At 44.0% G+C, this 22,273-nt stretch overlaps 1 protein-coding gene across 1 annotated transcript in view; it reads left to right on the forward strand.

The window, feature by feature from the left end:
• Window positions 1-22,273, forward strand: part of TTLL9 (tubulin tyrosine ligase like 9) — a 43,801-nt gene that overhangs the window by 8,723 nt on the left and 12,805 nt on the right. Inside the window, 5 exon segments of the mRNA XM_073793303.1 lie at window positions 11,285-11,352; window positions 11,950-12,026; window positions 13,228-13,317; window positions 14,879-14,919; window positions 15,793-15,880. Coding sequence (XP_073649404.1) covers window positions 11,285-11,352; window positions 11,950-12,026; window positions 13,228-13,317; window positions 14,879-14,919; window positions 15,793-15,880 — 364 coding nt within the window.

Here is a 22,273-nt window from a genome sequence, read left to right on the forward strand (position 1 = left end):
GTTTTGCTCTTAAGCCCTCACCTGATTGGATGAAGCTCGCCCAGATGATCCAGACTGATATCTTTTATTTAAAGTCTGCTGATTTTAGATGTTAATCACCTCTATAAAATACCTTAACAGCAACATCTAGACGAGCATTTGACCAAACAAGTGGACACCATTGCCCAGCCAGGTTGACACATGCAATTAACCATCATACCAGGTTATGAGGATGCTACTGGTCTAGGTACCACACTCTGAGAACCACTGAGCTAGATCATTAGCTCTGGGATCCTGTTGTTTGGATTCCTTTGGTGTGGGGAAAAGTTAAAGAAGAAAAAATGTTCACATAGTTCACATAGTTGCAGTAGCCGGGCCAGTTGGGGCAGCCACCCGCCTGCCTTTTCCCTCAGATGTCTCCTCTGCCCTGTTCCCCAGGGCCTGCGAGCCTCCACCTTCCTCTTCGTGACGGCAGAGCAGTCCTAGAAAGAGGGGTTTGAGTTGGACTCAGAAGGGAGCAGGCAGCATCACCCCCTTCACGCCACCCCATCAGTCTAGTGTAAAGCCCATCTCAATCCGAACTTTTTTTTCCATCTAAGTGTTCTCCCCTCCCACCAGCCCAGGCCCTCTGGTTTGTCAGAGAAACGGACAGGACCCAGATCATAGGGATCACGCTTGCTCCTCTAGCCTCCCTTGTGTGGCTAGGAAGCAGGTGCTGGGCTCTCAGGACCCTGTCTGTCCGTCTCTCTGTGTGTCCACAGAACTGGTCTAACACTTCACTCAGGGCTGTGAGCATCCTGGGCAACGACTGTGCTGCTCTGGGCTTTGGGGGGCCTCTGTCCAAAGTGCAGGATGGTAAGAGCCGAGTTTTAACATTCTCTTACGCGGGTTTACCCCAACCAGAGCTTCTCACACTTTTTCACTGAAATCTCCCAAGAGTTGAGATGTTTTGGATGCAGATAACAGAAAACCCAGTTCACAGTAGCTCAAACAAGAAGGCAGGGGTTCTGAACTGTTCTCTTTGGCATCTGGTGTAATGTGTGGACCCCATCACAGAATAGTGTTTTTAAACGCATAACATAAAGTATGTTTGATTATAAAAGAAAGCAACTGTATCGAAAAACAGTTACAAGCTGTGTTTGTCTGGCTCCTCTGAGAAACAGATTTAACAGGCCAGGGTTTGGCCTGTGAGACGAGGCGGAGGGAGCCTGGGGAGGCTGAGGGAGCTGTCACCCCACCAAGGCCAACCCCAGTGAGGGAGAGAGGGAAGGAAGGGTGGGCGAAGTCTCCTAATGCCCCGTGGCCTGACGGAAGTTCAACGAGGCCTGCGGAGGCCTCAAGCCCAAGTCGCTGTCAGGAGTCCCCTGTCTCCCAGGAGTGGGCCAGCCTTCAGATCCTTGCATCGAGAAGATGCAAGAAATGTTTAACAAAGATCTAGAAGAATTAAAGAACAAACAAACAGAGATGAAAAATTCAATAACTGAAATGAAAAATACACTAGAAGGAATCAATAGCAGAATAACTGAGGCAGAAGAACAGATAAGTGACCCAGAAGACAGAATGGTGGAATTCACTGCTGCAGAACAGAATAAAGAAAAAAGAATGAAAAGAAATGAAGACAGCCTAAGAGACCTCTGGGACAACATTAAACGCAACAACTTTCACATTATAGGGGTCCCAGAAGGAGAAGAGAGAGAGAAAGGACTCGAGAAAATATTTGAAGAGATTATAGTCGACAACTTCCCTAACATGGGAAAGGAAATAGCCACCCAAGTCCAGGAAGCGCAGCGAGTCCCATACAGGATAAACCCAAGGAGAAACACACCGAGACACATAGTAATCAAACTAGCAAAATTGAAGACAAAGAAAAATTATTGAAAGCAACAAGGGAAAAACGACAAATAACATACAAGGGAACACTCATAAGGTTAACAGCTGATTTCTCAGCAGAAACTCTATAAGCCAGAAGGGAGTGGCATGATATACTTAAGGTAATGAAAGGGAAGAACCTACAACCAAAATTACTCTACCTGGCAAGGGTCTCATCCAGATTTGATGGAGAAATCAAAAGCTTTAAGACAAGCAAAAGCTAAGAGAATTCAGCACCACCAAGCCAGCTCTACAACAAATGCTAAAGGAACTTCTCTAAGTGGGAAACACAAGAGAAGGAAAGGACCTACAAAAACAAACCCAAAACAATTAAGAAAATGGTAATAGGAACATACATATTGATAATTACCTTAAAGGTGAATGGATTAAATGCCCCAACCAAAAGACACAGGCTTGCTGAATGGATACAAAAACAACACTCATATATATGCTGTCTACAAGAGACCCACTTCAGACCTAGGGGCACGTACAGACTGAAAGTGAGGGGATGGAAAAAGATATTCCATGCAAATGGAAATCAAAAGAAAACTGGAGTAGCAATACTCGTATCAGATAAAATAGACTTTAAAATAAAGAATGTTACAAGAGACAAGGAAGGACACTACATAACGATCAAGGGATCAATCCAAGAAGAAGATATAACAATTATAAATATATATGCACCCAACATAGGAGCACCTCAATACATAAGGCAACTGCTAACAGCTATAAAAGAGGAAATCGACAGTAATGCAATAATAGTGGGGGATTTTAACACCTCACTTACACCAATGGACAGATCATCCAAACAGAAAATTAATAAGGAAACACAAGATTTAAATGACACAATAGACCAGATAGATTTAATTGATATTTATAGGACATTCCATCCAAAAACAGCAGATTACACTTTCTTCTCAAGTGCGCACAGAACATTCTCCAGGATACATCACATCTTGGGTCACAAATCAAGCCTCAGTAAATATAAGAAAATTGAAATCATAGCCAGCATCTCTTCTGACCACAACGCTATGAGATTAGAAATCAATTACAGGGAAAAAGACATAAAAAACACAAACACACATGGAGGCTAAACAATACGTTACTAAATAACCAAGAGATCACTGAAGACATCAAAGAGGAAATCAAAAATTACCTAGAGACAAATGCCAACGAAAACATGGTGATACATACCTATGGGATGCAGCAAAAGGAGTTCTAAGAGGGAAGTTTATAGCAATACAAGCCTACCTCAAGAAACAAGAAACACGTCAAATCAACAATCTAACCTTACACCTAAGGGAACTAGAGAAAGAAGAACAAACAAAACCCAAAGTTAGCAGAATGAAAGAAATCGTAAAGATCAGAGCAGAAATAAATGAAATAGAAACAAAGAAAACAATAGCAACGATCAGTAAAACTAAAAGCTGGTTCTTTGAGAAGATAAACAAAATTGATAAACCATTAGCCAGACTCATCAAGAAAAAGAGGGAGAGGAGTCATATCAATAAAATTAGAAATGAAAAAGGGGAAGTTACAACAGACACCGCAGAAATACAAAGCATCCTAAGAGACTACTACAAGCAACTCTATGCCAATAAAATGGACAACCTGGAAGAAATGGACAAATTCTTAGAGAGATATAACCTTCCAAGACTGAACCAGGAAGAAACAGAAACTGTGAACAGACCAGTCACAAGTAATGAAATTGAAACTGTGATTAAAAATCTTCCAACTAACAAAAGTCTAGGACCAGATGGCTTCACAGGTGAATTCTATCAAACATTTAGAGAAGAGCTAACACCCATCCTTCTGAAACTCTTCCAAAAAACTGTGGAGGAAGGAACACTCCCAAACTCATTCTATGAGGCCACAATCACCCTGATACCAAACCAGACAAAGATACTACAAAAAAAGAAAATTACAGACTAATATCACTGAAGAATATAGATGCAAAAATCCTCAACAAAATACTAGCAAACAGAATCCAGCAACACATTAAAAGGATCATACACCATGATCAAGTGGGATTTATCCCAGGGATGCAAGGATTCTTCAATATATGCAAATCAATCAATGTGATACACCATATTAACAAATTGAAGAATAAAAACCATATGATCATCCCAATAGATGCAGAAAAAACTTTTGACAAAATTCAACACCCATTTATGATAAAAACTCTCCAGAAAGTGGAGCATAGAGGGAACCTACCTCAACATAACAAAGGCCATATATGACAAACCCACAGCAAACATCATTCTCAATGGTGAAAAACTGAAAGCATTTCCTCTAAGATCAGGAACGAGACAAGGACGTCCACTCTCACTACTATTATTCCACATAGTTTTGGAAGTCCTAACCATGGCAATCAGAGAAGAAAAAGAAATAAAAGGAATACAAATTGGAAAAGAAGAAGTAAAACTGTCACTGTTTGCAGATGACATGATACTATACACAGAGAATCCTAAAGATGCCACCAGAAAACTACTAGAGCTAATCAATGAATTTGGTAAAGTTGCAGGATACAAAATTAATGCACAGAAATCTCTTGCATTCCTATACACTAATGATGAAAAATCTGAAAGAGAAATTAAGGAAATACTCCCATTTACCATTGCAACAAAAAGAATAAAATACCTAGGAATAAACCTACCTAGGGAGACAAAAAACCTGTATGCAGAAAACTAGAAGACACTGATGAAATAAATTAAAGATGATACAAACAGAGAGATATACCATGTTCTTGGATTGGAAGGATGAATATTGTGAAAATGACTATACTACCCAAAGCAATCTACAGATTCAATGCAATCCCTATCAAATTACCAATGGCATTTTTTACAGAACTAGAACAAAAAGTCTTAAAATTTGTATGGAGACAAAAAAGACTCCCAGTAGCCAAAGCAGTCTTGAGGGAAAAAAACGGAGCTGGATGAATCAGACTCCCTGACTTCAGACTATACTACAAAGCTACAGTAATCAAGACAATATGCTACTGGCACAAAAACAGAAATATAGATCAATGGAAGAGGATAGAAAGCCCAGAGATAAACCCATGCACCTATGGTCAACTATGACAAAGAAGGCAAGGATATACAATGGAGAAAAGACAGTCTCTTCAATAAGTGGTGCCAGGAAAACTGGACAGCTACATGTAAACGAATGGAATTAGAACACTCCCTACCACCATACACAAAAATAAACTCAAAATGGATTCAAGACCTAAATGTAAGACTGAACACTATAAAACTCTTAGAGGAAAACATAAGGAAGAACACTCTTTGACATAAACGACAGCAAGATCTTTTTTGATCCACCTCCTAGAGTAATGGAAATAAAAACAAAAATAAACAAATGGGACCTAATGAAACCTAAAAGCTTTTGCAAAGCAAAGGAAGCTACAAACAAGACGAAAAGACAACCCTCAGAATGGGAGAAAATATTTGCAAACGAATCAATGGACAAAGGATTAATCTCCAAAATATATAAACACCTCATGCAGCTCAATATTAAAAAGACAAACAGCCCAATCCAAAAATGGCCAGAAAACCTAAATAGACATTTCTCCAAAGAAGACATACAGATGGCCAAGAAGCACATGAAAAGCTGCCCAACATCACTAGTTATTAGGGAAATGCAAATCAAAACTACAATGAGGTATCACCTCACACCAGTTAGAATGGGCATCATCAGAACATCTACAAAGAACAAATGCTGGAGAAGGTGTGGAGAAAAGGGAACCCTCCTGCACTGCTGGTGGGAATGTAAATTGATACAGCCACTATGGAGAACAGCATGGAGGTTCCTTAAAAAACTAAAAATAGAATTACCATATGATCCAGCAATCCCACTCCTGGGCATATTCCCTGAGAAAACCATAATTCAAAAAGTCACAGGCACCCCAATGTTCATTGCAGCACTATTTACAATAGCCAGGTCATGGAAGCAACGTAAATGCCCATTGACAGACAAATGGATAAAGAAGATGTGGTACATATATACAATGGAATATTGTTCAGCCATAAGAAGGAATGAAATTGGGTCATTTGTAGAGACGTGGATGAATCTAGAGACTGTCATACAGAGTGAAGTAAGTCAGAAAGAGAAAAACAAATATCGTATATTAACGCATATATGTGGAACCTTGAAAAATAGTACAGATGAACTGGTTTCCAGGGCAGAAATTGAGACACAGATTTAGAGAACAAACATATGGACACCAAGGGGGGAAAGCGGTGTGGGGCAGGGGTGGTGGTGTGAAGAATTGGGAGATTGGGAGTGACATGTATACACTAATATGTATAAAATGGATGACTAATAAGAACCTGCTGTATAAAAAAATAAATAAAATTAAATTTAAAAAAAAACCAAATTTGCGTAGCTTGTTATAATTTATATCCAACCTCAGTGTCTACCTTTGCAAAACTTCGGGACTAATGGTACATGGATCCTAACTGAGATGCTGTGATTTAAATAAGAGAGGATTTTTTATTCAAATTAAGTACATATAGGATTCCAGCTTTAGTGGGCGTTACCGTCTCCCCAGTATCCATTCCACTGCGGCTCCCCCATTCTATAGTGTAGATTCTATTTGGACTGAGTTTTTCCAGGTGATCCCATCTGTATCGCCCGTGTTTTCCTGTCTCCTCAGTAAAATTCTCTCACTTCCATTTTATGAATTTTGTCAAGTGGCCCCTTAGTTATCTATAAATGCGTAATTCTAATTACACATAATTCCAGTGTTTCCCTTTGGTGTTTGGAGGCTATCTTTAAGGAGTCTGAGATTTTCTGTCCCTTTTCCTGTTGACAAAGGGAGAAAAGCAAAACCATTTCTATAGTAGTATCATATGCAATAGTTTTCTTGTAGTTATCCCTCCACATAATTATAGCCAACACTCAACTGTCCTTTAAGAAAATTCATGATATGACTTTCTAGACAGAATTTAGAAACTAATTAATTACAGTACAACAGACTTCTTTAGCAAAAATACATTCAAGGGCTCCTTTTAAAAAGCAAACTTCTGTTGCACATAATTAAAGAATCATAGACCTTGACGGGTCTTTTATGATCATCTTTACAAATAAATTGAGATGAAGTATTCTTTTCAAGGGAATGATCACTTTGTTATTTTCACGCAGTGTTTTCACCCAACGGGATCTATGTAGCCATAATAAGGAACCAGGACATTCTATACGAGCTGAAATGGAGAGATGCTCAGGATAGAACGTGAAGTTGAAAAAGGTGCAAGCTGGTCTATCTTAGCATCTCTAGATGTGGAGCAAACAGACAACTGGGACGGAATAGCAGCAGCTGTGTATTCTTGCCAAAAAGGGGAACCTGAATGTAACCAAACCTCTAGAGCTAAGTTTCATTTATAGGAAATACAAAGAAAAGAGGAATACTTTAAATGGTGCTACAAGGAAACAGACCAACCCAGAATATGGAACAGTGCACAGGACAATTGGTTTGTACACCTAGTCAATGGCAGGGGGAAAGGAGGGAGGACTGTCCTCAATTAAAAGAGACTTAGGTGTCATAACAACCAAATGCAATGTAGGGAGCTGTTTAGGTCTGGACTTAAACCTATTATAAAAGGATATTTTTGAGATAATCAGGGGAATTTGATTATGGACTGAAGAATCAGATGCTAAGACATCATTATTAATTATGTCTTATATGATAATGGTATTATGGTTATATAGCAGAGTGTCAATTTTTTGAAAACAAGATGCACACAAGTCTGTAAGGGTGAAATAACATGACATCTGGGATTTGTTTTAAAATGAAAGTTCGATAATTTTGAATTTGTGTATTGGGAGTATGTACTATTCTCTGCTTTTGATATGTCAGAAAATTTTAATGTAAAATAGTAAATAGAGGGCTTCCCTGGTGGCGCAGTGGTTGAGAGTCTGCCTGCCGATGCAGGGGACGCAGGTTCGCGCCCCGGTGCGGGAGGATCCCACATGCCGCGGAGCGGCTAGGCCTGTGAGCCATGGCCACTGAGCCTGCGTGTCCGGAGCCTGTGCTCCGCAACGGGAGAGGCCACAGCAGTGAGAGACCCGCGTACCGCAAAAAAAAAAAAAAGAAAAAAGAAAATGCAAGGTGAAAAAAATAAAGGTTTAATGAGGAAATGTGTGTAAAATCCTTGTGCCTGGTTCATTGTTGAGAAGTATTAGCTTCTAATATTACCACTGTTTAGGAACTATTCCCCTAAAGTTCTGTTTCTGTTGCTGCGTTCCCAAACTCCGTGGCTTGAAACAACAATCATCTCTTATTTAGCTCATGAGCCTCCGGCTTGGGCAGCACTTGACAGGGAAGGCTCATGGCTGCTCCAGCATCTACCTGGGCGGATTTACTGAGGGCTGGAGGACTCACTGCCAAGCTGACCCACTCGCTCCGCTAGCAAGTTGGTGCTGGCTGCTGGCTGGGAGTTCAGCCAGGGTTGGGGGCTGGAAGACTCAGTTGCCCCCAGTGTGGGCTTCTCCACATGACCCGAGCTTCCTCACAGCACGGTGGCTGGGTTCCAAGGGTGACCATCTCCAAAGAGAAAGCTGTGTGGAAGCTGTGTTGCCTTTTATGACCCAGCACTGGAATTCCCACAGCATCACTTCCGCTGTACACAATTAGTTGAGACAGTCCTGAAGGCTCACGCAGATTCAAGGGGAACGGACATTGACTTTCCTCTTGTTGGAAGGTGGTGGGTAGCAAGGTTGGGGAAGACATGTGGGACTGGGAATATCGTTGTGATTGCTTTCGGAAACGACAGTCTGGTGGGGCTAGATGTTAGGTGATTTCCAGTCTCAACAACTCTGATATATCACCACGCAGGAAGTTTATTTTCCACTCTTTAGGATTATTCCAGGACATCTCCTGGAATAGGCATGTCAGTGACTAACAAGGCTTTAAACAATAAAGGCTTTTCATTATCTTATATAACAAGAAAGCTGGAGGTAGGCAGTTCCAGGTTTAGGGATGTGCTCAAAGGTGCCATTAAAAGCCGGGGCTTCTTCTCTTTGTCCACTCTGCCTCCTCAGTGTGTTGGGTTTCTGTCATCAAACTTGTCACCTTATGGATGTGAGATGGCTGTTGTAGCTGCAGGTTTCACCTCCTCAGATGCAGCATTTGAACAAGGGGCAGACACTTTCTCTCTCTCTCTCTCTCTCTCTCTCTCTCTCCCCCCCCCACCCCCAATCTCTCCCCCCCCACCCCCAATCTCTCCCCAACCCTAATATTTTTAACAAGGATGAAATTCTTTCCTCAAAGCCCCAAGCAGATAACTCCTTAGGTCTCTTTGGCCAAAATGGGTCACATGGTTTCCATTAGCTGCAAGGGAGGCTGGGAAAACAAGTATCTGGTCTTTCTAGCCTCCATCCTGAGAGGTGGGCTTTGTCAGCCAGGAACAAGAGGAAGTGGAATGGCTTTAGGGAAGTCAACCAACAGGGGTGGGGGTGGCGGTTCCTAGATCAAAAGGTATGAACTGTTAAAAAGAAATTTTTTAATTGAAGTTTAATAAAACAGAAAGTTCCCAAATTATTAAGGATATAGCTTGATGAATTTTCACAAGGTGAACACTAGTACCCAGATTATACACAGAGCATTGCCAGCCCCTCAGCAGCTCCCCCAGACCCCTTTCCACCCACCACCCCCAGTCACTGACGGCATAGGTTCTTTTTGTCTGTTTTGGGACTTTATATAATTGGAATCATGCAGTACAGCTACATTGTGTCTGGTTTCTCTCCTTCAACATTATGTCCGTCCGATTCATCCATACTGATGTGGGTAACTGTAAATTGCTAAGCATTGTTGTACACTATTCCATTGAGAGAATATTTATTCATTTGAGAGTTTCAAGGTTGGAGTTATTATGAATTGTGCTGCTTGGGCATTGCCGTGCATGTCCATGGATGCCCACGTGCACACGATTCTGTCACGGAGTTACCTAGGAGAGGAATCGCTGGGTCACAGGGGTGCCTGCCTTCAGTTTTAGTGGATGCTGCCCAACAGTTTCCAACAATGCAGTGTGTGAGCGTTCCAGTTTCTCCACATCCTCACCAACACTTGGTAGTGTCTGCCTTTACTTTTAGCCATTCCTGGGGAGTGTGTAGTGCTATCATATTGGGGTTTTCATTTGCGTTTCCCTGAAGACTATGGGTCAGTGCCTTTTCATTGCTTACTCTGGGTCATCTCTCCCGAAGTGCCCAGTCAAGTCTTTGCACAGCTGTGAACCGTTGGAAGCCCTGGATGCACACTGAGTAATTGTTTTCCAAAAGAGCTGTGCACGTGTGGCTGCCCCTGCACCACTGCCAGTGCTCCAGTATTTTGGGCACCCCATCTTCTGGGCACACACACCCTGAATCAGGGTGCACAGCATGGCAGGCAGAGCAGGGCTGGGTTTTTAGCTCCCACTGCCCCCACCGCTGGAAGCCCTTCTTGCAACAACCCGCGGCCATGCCTGATGGCCCTGCCCGCCTCACATCGTACCAAGAGCCTCGCTTTGACCAGCTGGGCCATGCTCAGAGGAGATGAGAACGAAATGAGAGTTTGCTCAGGCTGGGTGCATTTATGCTGGAGAAAAAATGGCTCCGGGGCACTTGCTCAGGGGCTGCAAATAACCAAAGGGCTGTTCTGGGGCCCAGGAACCAGATTTGTTGTAGGAGGCCTAGAGGCCAGAACCAGGCAGGCGAATTTTAACTCAACACAGGTTAAGCTGTGAAAGTTCCATGAGGTCTGGGTTACTGCTGTAGCATAAAGCCAAGCACAGAGTAGGCACCTAATATGTACCTTCTGGATGAAATGACTGCTTAATAGAGCTATCCTGCCGTGGAATGGGCTGTCAAGAGGTGGGGGCAGGTAGTGAGCTCCCCGGCACTGTGAATGTGCAAGGTCAGGCAGGTGACCATTGTGGAGGGATGTCACAGAGGGAGCAATGCCTTTGGTGCCTGCTGCCCTGCATGGAATGAAAGCTTCTCCCAACCCCTAGACTCTGTGAAGCTTTGAATTATCCATGCTGGGATTCAACAAAGGCAGGCTGATTGCAGTATTAGCTGAAGCAAAATCTAATTAGGAAGGCAAATTGATTTCCAAAAAAAGAAGTGGATGATGTGTTCCCAGGACTGTTAGAAATGGCTTTTTAATTGTCTGCTCCTTTGTATTATTCATGCAATTGTGTGCCTTTGTGAGCTCAGTCGGTCTCTCACTTTCCTTCCCACTTCCCTCTCTCCCTCCCACCATGCTTAGCACCTTCTCTGTCCCAACCCCTTCAAGGCTGGGCTGGGCCATTCCTCAGGGACAGCTGGGGGGCCCTCGGGGAAGGAAACAGAAAAATGCTGGGGAGGGGCCCCTGGGGAGGGGCCCCAGGCCCCCAAGCCCAGGGGCCAACAGGGAACCACACAGAGCTGAGAGCCAACCTTTCTGCCCTCACCCCCACCCCAGGTAGCCCGGTCGCAGGGGAAGGGCATCTTCCTCTTCCGGAGGCTGAAGGACATCATGGACTGGAAGAAGGTGAGCTTGCCCCTCCCCCTTCCTCCCCAAACCCTCCTTTGCCCTTGCATGGATGAGGGGCCCCTCCTCCTTGCCCTCAAAACTTGGAGGGCTGGCCAAGAAGCTCTGCCTGCAGGCCTGCCTATGGGTGCAGGGTCTCTGGAGCCAAATTGCCTGGGTTCAAATCCTGACCTTGCCACTTAATAGCTGTGTGACCTTGGGCAAGTCATTTCACCTCTCTGTGCCCCTGTGAATCAGTGAGTTAATATGTCTAAGAGAACGGTGCATTCTTTTCCTGGGCTTCCTGCTCACCTGGCTGCAGAGAGTTTGGCTAACTCTTCCTCCAGGTCCTGGACTGAGCCCGAGGCAGGTCCCTCCCTCCCCCAACCCCGTCTTTGTCACAGCAGAAATCCTGGTCCCAATCCTGCCTCAGCAGCTGTGTGGTCCTGGGGAAACTGCTGAGCCCCTTAGGGATGATAATGTGCAGGGTGGGTGTGAGGGGCAGGATGACAGAACTCCACAACGGGCACCTACCGTGTCAGCAGCTCACAGCAGGTGCTCAATAAATGAATTTTTCCTCCCCACCGTGTGTCCTGATTCCTCCAATGGAACTGTCGGGGCACCGCCGCGAAGAAGCTCACCAGCTTGGGGGCTTAGCCGGCTCCGAGCGCTGTCAACCCCTCTGGCAGCCACATGAGTATAGGTGGGGGTAGCCCTGGGTCCCAGAAAGAGAAGACCTGGCTGCCTCGATATTGAAGCAGCTTGGGGGTGGGGGTGGTGGTAGGTGTAGAAAATTCTGGCCCTTGGGCCCAGAAGCCCTGAGTTCCAGCGCTCACTGCCACTGGCTGTTGTGTGACCTTACCAGGTGTGTGACATTTGCCTTTGGGCCTCGGTTTTCTCACAAGGTTACTGTGAAGGGGACAGTGGGTGGGAAAGGGCTTTGCAGATGGTGAGGTGAAAAGGAGCGTGCTATCCTCCTGAGCTGGGCTGGCCTGCAAAGAATTAGCAAGTAGAGAAGGGAGAGGAATGTCCTTGGAGGCCTGGGTGGTACTCCAGGCAGCACTGACCAACGGAACTTTCTACAGTGGTGGGAATGGTGCACACCTGTGCTCTCCAATGCCCTGACCACTAGCGCCATGTTGATATACTGAACACTGGAAATGAGGCTAGTGCGACTGAAGGACTGGATTTTTAATTTATTTCCTCTTTTATTGCGGTAAAATATACTACATAAAACTTACCAGTTTAACTCTATTTGTGTACAATTCAATGGCATTAAGTACATTCATAGTTTTGTGCAACAGTCACCACCATCCATTTCTAGAACTTTTTCATCTTCTCCAGCTGAAACTTGTAGCCATTAAACACTAATTCCCTCCTGCCCCCTGCCCCCAGCCCCTGGCAACCACCCTTCTACTTTCCGTCTCTATGAATTCCACTCCTCTAGGTACCTCGTATAAGTGGAATCATACAATATTTGTCCTTTTATGTCTGGCTTGTTTCACTTAGCATGATGCCTTTAAGTTTCCTCCATATTGTAGCACGTAACATCATTTCCTTTTAATCAATTAAAATATAAATGTACATAGCCACATGTGGCCAGTAGCTGCCCTACTGGGAAGCACAGATCTAGAGGCTAAATACCCAGCTCTGGGCCCAGCCTGTGTGGGTCCACTTCCCAGCTGTACCACCAGTTGGCTGTGTTACCATGGGCAAGTCACTCCCCTTCTCTGTGCTTCAGTTTCTCATCTGTAAAACGGGAATAACATTAGTACTTTCCCGACAGGGTTGATTTAAGGATCAGATCATATACCCCCAAGTAGAGTGCCTATCACAATGCCTCATATACAGGAAATGCGAAAAAAATGTTAATAACAATTATTATTACAACTAGGCCACAAGAAGTTCTGATGACCAGAAAGATGATATTCCCGTGGAGAACTATGTAGCTCAGCATTACATCGAAAATCCCTACCTGATAGGAGGTAAGATGGCTGTCTCTGCTCCTGCCCTTCCATGGGATGGTCGGTCAGTCAGTCAACAAGCCTTGATTAGCAGCCCAACGTGGGCTCAGCCTCACACCAGGCATGATGGGATGCAAAGACAGAATCCCACCCTGCATGCTCCCACCTCCCAGCCGTTGCCCCTAAGGTTCCCCCTGCCTGGCATGCCCTTCCCTCTCCCTTCCTGGTTCGCTAAAATCCTCTTCATTCTTCAAGAACCAGCTCCTTCATGCGTTTATCCAACAAATATTTACAAAGTGCCTAGTCAGTGCCAACCATCGTCCAGGGTGCTGGCTGCCCACCCTGTTCTCTTGGAGCTTACACTCCAATGAGCAGACAGCAATAAACCAGAAACAAAGAAGTAAGATAGTTCCACACAGCGGTGAGTGTTAGGAAGTAAATCAAGTGCAGAGTGAGGGAGGGCCTCTCTGCAGAGGTGACGGGAGCTGAACCCTGAATGACAGCTAGGAGTCACCCGTGGGTAGATTTGGAGGCCCGGGGAGATGTAAGGGCCAAGGGCCTGAGGCGGAACCAGGCTATGGCGCATGAAACCTTCTCAGATTTCCCCAGGCCGTCTCCACCTCTGCTTTTCCCACACAGGGGCCGTGAAGTACAGACACGTCAGGCAGTATGTGAGGAGGGGCGTCTTGGGAGGGTCTGGTCTGAGAGGAGCCAGTGCTCCGAAGGGGACAACATCACTTACCTCCTCTCACTTCCTCAGGAAATGTCCTTCCGCCGGGGCAGTCCGTGGTGTCTTCTCCACCCCTCCCTTTCCCAGTGACCCCATCCTCTCTCGTGGTTTTAACCACCACCCAGATCCAGTAACTCCCAGCTTTCTGTCTGCAGCCGAGACCTTGCCCTGCACCCCAGACCCTGATGTCCTGCAGCCTGTATCATCCCCTCGCAGGCATCTCTCAGCAACTCGAATCCAACAGGACTAACATCTACCCCTTGTCCTCCCCCCACCATCTGGCTCACCCACCAGCCTCCCCCTGGGGACGCAGCCCTCGCACCCCCGAGCCAGAAGGTGGAGACCGTTCTGGGAGCGTCCCTCTCTTCCCTCCCACATCCGGTTCTCCATCAAGTTCCCATGCAGCTTTTGAACCTGCTGGCCACCTCCATCCCAGTTCCGGACACTGTCCTCTCCCTCCAGGGCAACACGCCAGCCTCCGCATTGATGCCCACTGCTCTGGCCCCCTTCGCTCTACTCCAAACACAGTTGCCAGACGGATCGGACACCCTTCAGTAGCTTCCCATGGTTGGTGGAACAAAATCCAAAAACTGCACATGACCTGGCCTCTGCTGACCTCACTCACATCTCCTTCCACTCTGCCCTTGGACCAAGCTCTTTGTCGCCTCTGGGCCTCTACTCAGGCAGCTCCTCCTGCGCGAAGGCCCCGCCCCCTCTGGGCTAGGCAGGCACCCGGTACCTCCTGTGGCACACTGGGATTCACATCTGCCTGTCAACTGTTGTATCCCCCAAACCTAGCATGGTACACGTTCAATATTCATTACACTGATTAATTCTTTCCTTGCCTGACAGGCCGCAAGTTTGACCTGCGTGTCTACGTGCTGGTGATGTCGGTGAGTGACCAGTACAGGTGCCTTCCTCCAGTGGCGGGGAAGGGACAGTTGGACTGGGGGACAGGGGCAGAAGCCATTCTGGGGGCACCCGTGTGAGCTGTCTGGTTTAACCTGCCTGGGAGAGCCCAGGGGGTGGGTAAACAGATCCAAGCTTTGCCGTCTCAGAGACCCCAGCAACTGGGTTGTCACTCTGCCTTCCTTCTTTATTCATTCAGTCATCCATGGTAACCACAGCTAGCATGTATTGAAAACCAGGCCCAGTATTTAGCAGGTTTTATCTCATTCAGTCCTCCTAATAACCAGGGAGGTAGGATCTTTTATTGGCCTCATTTTACAGATAAGGAAACAGATCAAAGGGACTGAGTGACTGGCTTGAGTTCACACAGACGGTGAGTGGCAGGGCTGGGACTTGGATCCAGGCATCCTACTCTCTTAACAAAGGAGGTGCTATACTCCCTCCGCCCATGCATTCGACGAACACTTAAACCTTCCTGGTGCAATATTCTCTGCTGGGAACAGGATATAAGGGTGTCCAAGACAGGCTCGGCCCCTGTCCTCCTGGAGCTTACAGTCTGGTGGGGAATATGGACACACCGTGAGCTGGTGGGTGTCACATGTGGTGGCGGAGCAGAGAAGACACCCATTAATTTTGTTCCCTTCTGCATCTCCCTACCCTTACTTCTACCTCCAGGGAAGGAGGGGGATCGAATCAAAGGAGGCTGATGTTTGAGCAGATTCTTGAAGGATGATGTGGGAGAGAAGGCAGGGCATGCCAGGCGGAGGAAACAGCAGGTGCAAAAGCTAGGAGTTGTGAAAGTGCTGGTATTGATTCCCCTTCCCTTTTCTCTCTCTCCATTTCCACCTCCCCCACAGTACATGCCGCTGCGAGCCTGGCTGTACCGGGACGGCTTCGCCCGATTCTCCAACACCCGCTTCACACTGAACAGCATTGATGACCAGTGTATCCTGGCATCCCACCCCCCACCCCTAAGTGTTCTCCACATACCCTGCTCTGCCTGTCCCCTGGCTGGTCCTGAGATAACTCATTCACTCCACAGATGTTGGCTGAGTGCCAGGCTCTGGTCTGGGCACAGGAGATACAGCAGTGAACAAGATAGCCCTGGTCACTTCCCTTCTGGAGCTTACAATCTTGTGGAGATGGGGGATCCTCCAGTGATCTGAGGAGAGCAGCCTTGCTCTGCTCAGAGCAACTCACCCCAGGCTTCTCTGCTTGGTGATCATTTCACATTGATTCATGCTCATAGGATAGGAGTGTTTGAGTCCCTTTGGAGAATGTTTGCATCCTTTTACATGCCTAGTCATCAGCTCACTCATTCACTTGAATACAATGTCCTTTTCACCCATCAAATTGACAGATATGAAAAATTTGATAACACGCTATATTGGCGAGGCTAGGGGAGTACATACATTGCTGGTGGAATGTGAACTGGTACAACCGCTTAGGAGGCAATCTGGCAAATTATCAAAAGACAAATGCCCAGACCCTCTGACCGAGCAGTTCCCTTCTGGAGTTTATCCTGCAGGTACTCTAACAATATAGTAAAAGAGGGGGTTAAATGTTATTCACTGCACAGCCTTGTTGTGAGATTTTTTAAAAAAGAAAATACCTAAATGAATTACTCATTTATACAGTGGAGTACTATACAGCTGTTAAAAACGAATGGGGGGCTTCCCTGGTAGCGCAGTGGTTGAGAGTCCGCCTGCCGATGCAGGGGACGCGGGTTCGTGCCCCGGTCCGGGAAGATCCCACATGCCGCGGAGCGGCTGGGCCTGTGAGCCATGGCCACTGAGCCTGCGCGTCCGGAGCCTGTGCTCCGCAACGGGAGAGGCCACAACAGTGAGAGGCCCACGTACCACACACACACAAAAAAAAGTGTATCTCTGTATATGTTTTTATCTGTGCCTAGATATCTCTGGAAGGATGTAGAAGAAACAGGAAACAGAATTTGCCTTTGGGAGGAGAAATGGGCAGGTGGAGACTGGGGTGGGAAGGAGATACTCCTTATATACATTTTTATACCTTTTGACTTTTGAACTATGTGAATGTATTATCTGGTTCAAATATAAACATCAAAGATTGTTTTTAAGATTTTCAGACATGAGCATCAGAGGAAAAGGGGTATGATCAGAAATATTTAGGAGATAAATCAGCACGACTAGATCACCTGCATATGGGAGAGGTGGAAATGACAAGTGATGTTGCCAAGCTTCTGGCCTGGGCAATCCAGCTGATGCTTTTAGTCAATTCACATCACTGTGCCTTAATTTCATTATTCAATTAAGTGTCTGTCCAAGATAATACATTCCCTACATGATAGAAGGGCTTAGGCCTTCCTGAGAATTTTCTACAATTTGTTTCTTTCTATTTAGCCAACTTCAGCCTTTCCAGTATGTTTGTTTTATTTTGTGATTCTAACAAGCCTTTACCATATGCAACTCATCAAATTTATTTTACTTTCATTTTTTGCCACCTCATTTCTTATTAAAGTTAAATGATACATGTAAAGCACTTAGACAATGCCTAACCCAGAATGACTACTCAGTACGCGTTAGTGGTCTCCCGACCCCCATTTAAAAGTGTTTGCTTATCTCCAGACATCATGGGGCCTTATTAAACTGAGGCCTCTCCCAGGGCTAGTTTCTGTTTAATGAGCCTTTGCTGTTTTCACAGTGAGTGAATACACGTAATTTTCCATCCCTTCTTTTAATTGTTCTTAATTTTTAAATACTGAAATATTTCAATTCTATGAAAACTGCAGGAAAGGCTGTAACAGAAGTCTATGCATCTACCATCCAGATTTAGCAGATATTAATATTTTGCCATATTTGCTTTAGAAACACAGTAACTTTTAAAATAATAAAGCAACTTGGGATCACAAAATAATAATATATAATATTATTAACCTGACTTTAAATAAATATATATAACATATATAGTTTACACACAATTATTCAAATACATATATGCATATACACACACCCAAAATATAAAAATATTCACCTCAACACTGTAGTAGTAAACAAGCAGAAACAGCTTAACCCACCCTAGAGGGACGGTGAAATGAATGATAAAGCATTTCCAGGATCCTGTGTAGCTGTTGAATACAATGAGGTGATTGAAATGTCATGGAAAAATACCTACAGGAATTCCCTAGCCGTCCAGTGGTTAGGATTCTGCGCTTTCACTGCTGAGGGCCCGGGTTCCATCCCTGTTTGGGAACACTAAGATCCCACAAGCTGCAAAGCTCTGCCAAGAAAAACAAACAAACAAAAACCCAACGTGTCTATCACAGACCATGAGGTGGAAACATGTGCGGTGTAGAACTGGGATGCGTTTACAATCCCATTTTTGCTTTTAGGGAAGTACGTTTCTGTTTAGAAGAAAGTATGAAAGGATACTCATGAATCTATTAACTTTGAAAAATTCAGAGGATTAGAATCAGGTCAGGAAACGTTTACTGTCAACTTTACACATTTCTCTATATTATGAACTGTTCTTTATAACTGCTATGAATTACTTTAATAGTAAAGAGAATAAAACATTTAAAGGATATAGCCTTCATAATAAAAGTATAGCTCTTTAAAGACAAATCAGAAAATACAGAAATGTACAAAAAGGGGGGAGGGAGGAAAAGAAACCTTTTCTAGTCACACTTTCTAGAAATAACTACTTACCTTTTTGATGTCTTTCCTCCCAGGTTTTTTTGTTGTTGTTTGGCCTTTTATATATGAGTGATCACGCTGTATAAGTATAACCTTTTTTTCACTGAACATTATTTAAGTATTTTCCTTATAGACATTTTTTATTAGTTACAAAGTATTCCACTGAATACTGGTTTTACCGGTTTTACTGGTTTACTAATCCTACTTGCTGCAGGCATTTGGGAAGTAGTCAATTTCTTCCTGTTATGACAAACAATGCTGCAAAGAAACATATTTTTTTCATAAATCTTTTACTATATTAAAATTTTTTCCTTTGTATGATGCCACAGGGGTATAAATACTGGGTCAAGGGCATCGGCCAGATTGTTTCCCAGAAGATTTCCTCATATTTTTACCCTCCCACTGACATTTCATTCCAGCTCCCCAGTACTGGGGACGATCAATTAAAAAACACATTTCCAGGGCTTCCCTGGGGCGCAGTGGTTAAGAATCTGCCTGCCAGTGCAGGTGACACGGGTTCAAGCCCTGGTCCTGAAAGATCCCACATGCTGCAGAGCAACTAAGCCCGTGCACTGCAACTACTTAAGCCCGCGTGCCTAGAGCCTGTGCTCCACAACAAGAGAAGCCACCACAATAAGCCCGCGCACTGCAATGAAGAGTAGCCCCCATTCGCTACAACTAGAGAAAGCCCGTGCGCAGCAACGAAGACGTCACACAGCCAAAAATAAATAAATTTATTCAAAAAAAAAACACATTTCCAAAACAATTGGCATATATAGGTGAAGCATATATGGGAATTCATTGTACTATTCTTGCAAGTATTCTGTGGGTTTAAAATTTTTTCCCAATAAAAAGGTTAAAAAAAAATGTAACTGACTTGATGGGGAAGCAGATTTTTTGCCTTAGAATTTGCATCTCTTCCAATTTGCATTTTTCCCCCATTTACATCCCTTTAAAATTGTGTATCTTTTATTACTAGAAACTTTGGGCACTTTCCCAGATGGTCTTTTACCAGTTATATTTTTTCTTTTATGTTTTCATATCCTTTATCTATTTATCTATTAGGGTCATACAATTTTACTGTTAACAATTTATGCGTGATTTTCACGTGACAAAACATTAGCCTGTCATATTTGTTACAAATCTTTTCTCTAGTCATGTTTGCCTTTCAGTTTTGCCTTGACATCTGATTAATTTCCTTTTCACATAGTTGACTATATCCACTGATTTCCTCTGTGATTTCTATTGTCATTTCTAAGATAAGAAAATCCTTTTCCCCCTGAAGATCTCACAGCTAATCAGTTCCACTTCTCTATGAATTGGACCGTTTGTTTGCTTACTTTTTGCCACTTAGCTTGTTGGTCCATTGGAACCTGGTTTCAGGTCCATCTGTGGAGAGGGGAGGCTCTGAGGTCAGCTGACCAGTCACCCACTCTCCTCTTTTAGCCTCTGCTTCCCCCTGGAAACTAGGGAAGTCCCTGACTTCTCCTGCCCGCAGGCAGGAGCAGTGTGCGGAGAAATGTGAGTGTTTCCTCCAACACAAGGGAGCAATTTCCCCTCTTAAAGCCAGTAACTCACTTTGCCTGAACATCCTCTTTTTCCATTTTTTAAATAACAGTTGTATTGTGATATATTCACATACTACACAGTTCACTCAGTTAAATCATACAACTCAATGGTTCTTTTTTAAAAAAAATAAATAAATTTATTTATTTATTTATGGTTGTGTCGGGTCTTCATTGCTGCACACGGGCTTTCTCTAGTTGTGGCGAGTGGGGTCGTTGCGGTGTGCAGACTTCTCATTTTGGTGGCTTCTCTTGTTTCAGAGCATGGGCTCTATGTGCGTGGGCTTCAGTAGTTGTGGCACATGGGCTCAGTAGTGTGGTTCCTGGGCTCTAGAACATAGGCTTAGTAGTTGTGGCACATGGGCTTGCCCTGCGGAATGTGGGATCCTCTGGACCAGGGCTCAAACCCGTGTCCCCTGCATTGGCAGGCGGATTCTTAACCACTGTGCCACCAGGGAAGCCCAACTCATTGGGTTCTTATCATCTTCACACAACCATCACCACATTCAGTTTTAGAACATTTTCACGATCCCCCAAAAGAAACTCCATATTCATCAGCTGTTGTTTCCCATTTCCTTCCGACCCCACTTCCCAGCCCTATGCAACCACTTTTTACTCTATATGTTGCTTATTCTGGACATTTCATATAAATGGATTCATATAATATGTGGTCTTTTGTATCTTCTTTTATTAAGCATAATGTTTTCAAAGTTTACCCATGTCATAACCTGTATCAGTACTTCATTCCTTTTTTATTGCTAAGCAATGTTCCATTGTATAGATATAGCACATTTTATTTACCCATTCATTAGTTGATGGACATTTGGGTTGTTTCTACTTTTGAGCTATTATGAATAATGCTGCTATGGACATTTGTGTACAAGTTTTTGTGTGGACATATGTTTTTATTTCTCTTGGGTATATACTAGGAGTGGTGTTGCTGGTCACATGGTAATTTTATGTTTAACCTTTTGAAGAACCACTAAACTATTTTCCAAAGCACTGCACCATTTTACATTCCCACCAGCATGGTAGGAGAGTTCCAGTTGCTCCACATCCTTGCCAACATTTGTTATTATCTGTCCTTTTTTATTATCGCCACACTAGTGGATGTGAAGTGGTTTTGATTTGCATTTCCTTGATGACTAATGATGTTAAGCATCTTTTTGTGTGCTTCCTGGCCATTTGTAAATCTGTGGAGAAATTTCTACTCAAAGTCTTTGCCCATTTTCTCATTAGGTAGTCTTTTTTATTGTTGAGCTGTAAGTTTCTAAATGTATTTTTAATACTGCTCCCTTATCAGATACACGATTTACAAATATTTTCTTCCATTCTGTGGGTTGTCCTTTATATTTTTTAATATATATTGTTCCATTGTTTGTTTTCTCTTTTTTAAATGTTTATTTATTTTTGGGTCGGGTCTTGGTTGCAGGCACACAGAATCTTTTTGTTGCAGCGCGGGCTCTTCGTTGCAGTGCGCAGGCTTCTCTCTAGTTGTGGCGTGCAGGCTTAGTTGCCCAACCAGGAATCGAACCTGCATCACCTGCATTGGAAGGCAGATTCTTAACCACTGGACTGCCAGGGAAGTCCCTGGTTGTCCTTTTTTTTAAGGACTATTTTTTAGAGCAGTTTTAGGTTCATAGCAAAATTGAGAGGAGGGTACAGAGATTTCCCATATACCCCCTTCCCCCATGTGTGCATAGCCTCCCCCACTATCAACACCACTCACCAGAGTGGTACATTTGCTACAATTGATGAACCTATGTTGACACATCATAATCACCCAAAGTCCATAGTTTACATTAAGGTTGTACATTCTATGGGTTTGGACAAACATATAATGATATGTATCCATCATATTGTATCATACAGAGTGATTTCACTGCCCTAAAAATCCTCTGCGCACTGCCTTTTCATTTTCTTCATAAAGTCCTTTGAAACACAAAAGTTTCTAATTTTGATGAAGTCCAATTTATCTACTTTTTTATTGCCACCTGTGCTTTTTTTTAATCTCAATATAATTTTTTTTACATCTTTATTGGAGTATAATTGCTTTACAATGCTGTGTTAGTTTCTGCTGTACAACAAAGTGAATCAGCTATATG

Source organism: Tursiops truncatus, chromosome 15 (assembly GCF_011762595.2).
Source record: "Tursiops truncatus isolate mTurTru1 chromosome 15, mTurTru1.mat.Y, whole genome shotgun sequence".
Taxonomy (NCBI): Eukaryota; Metazoa; Chordata; class Mammalia; order Artiodactyla; family Delphinidae; genus Tursiops; species Tursiops truncatus.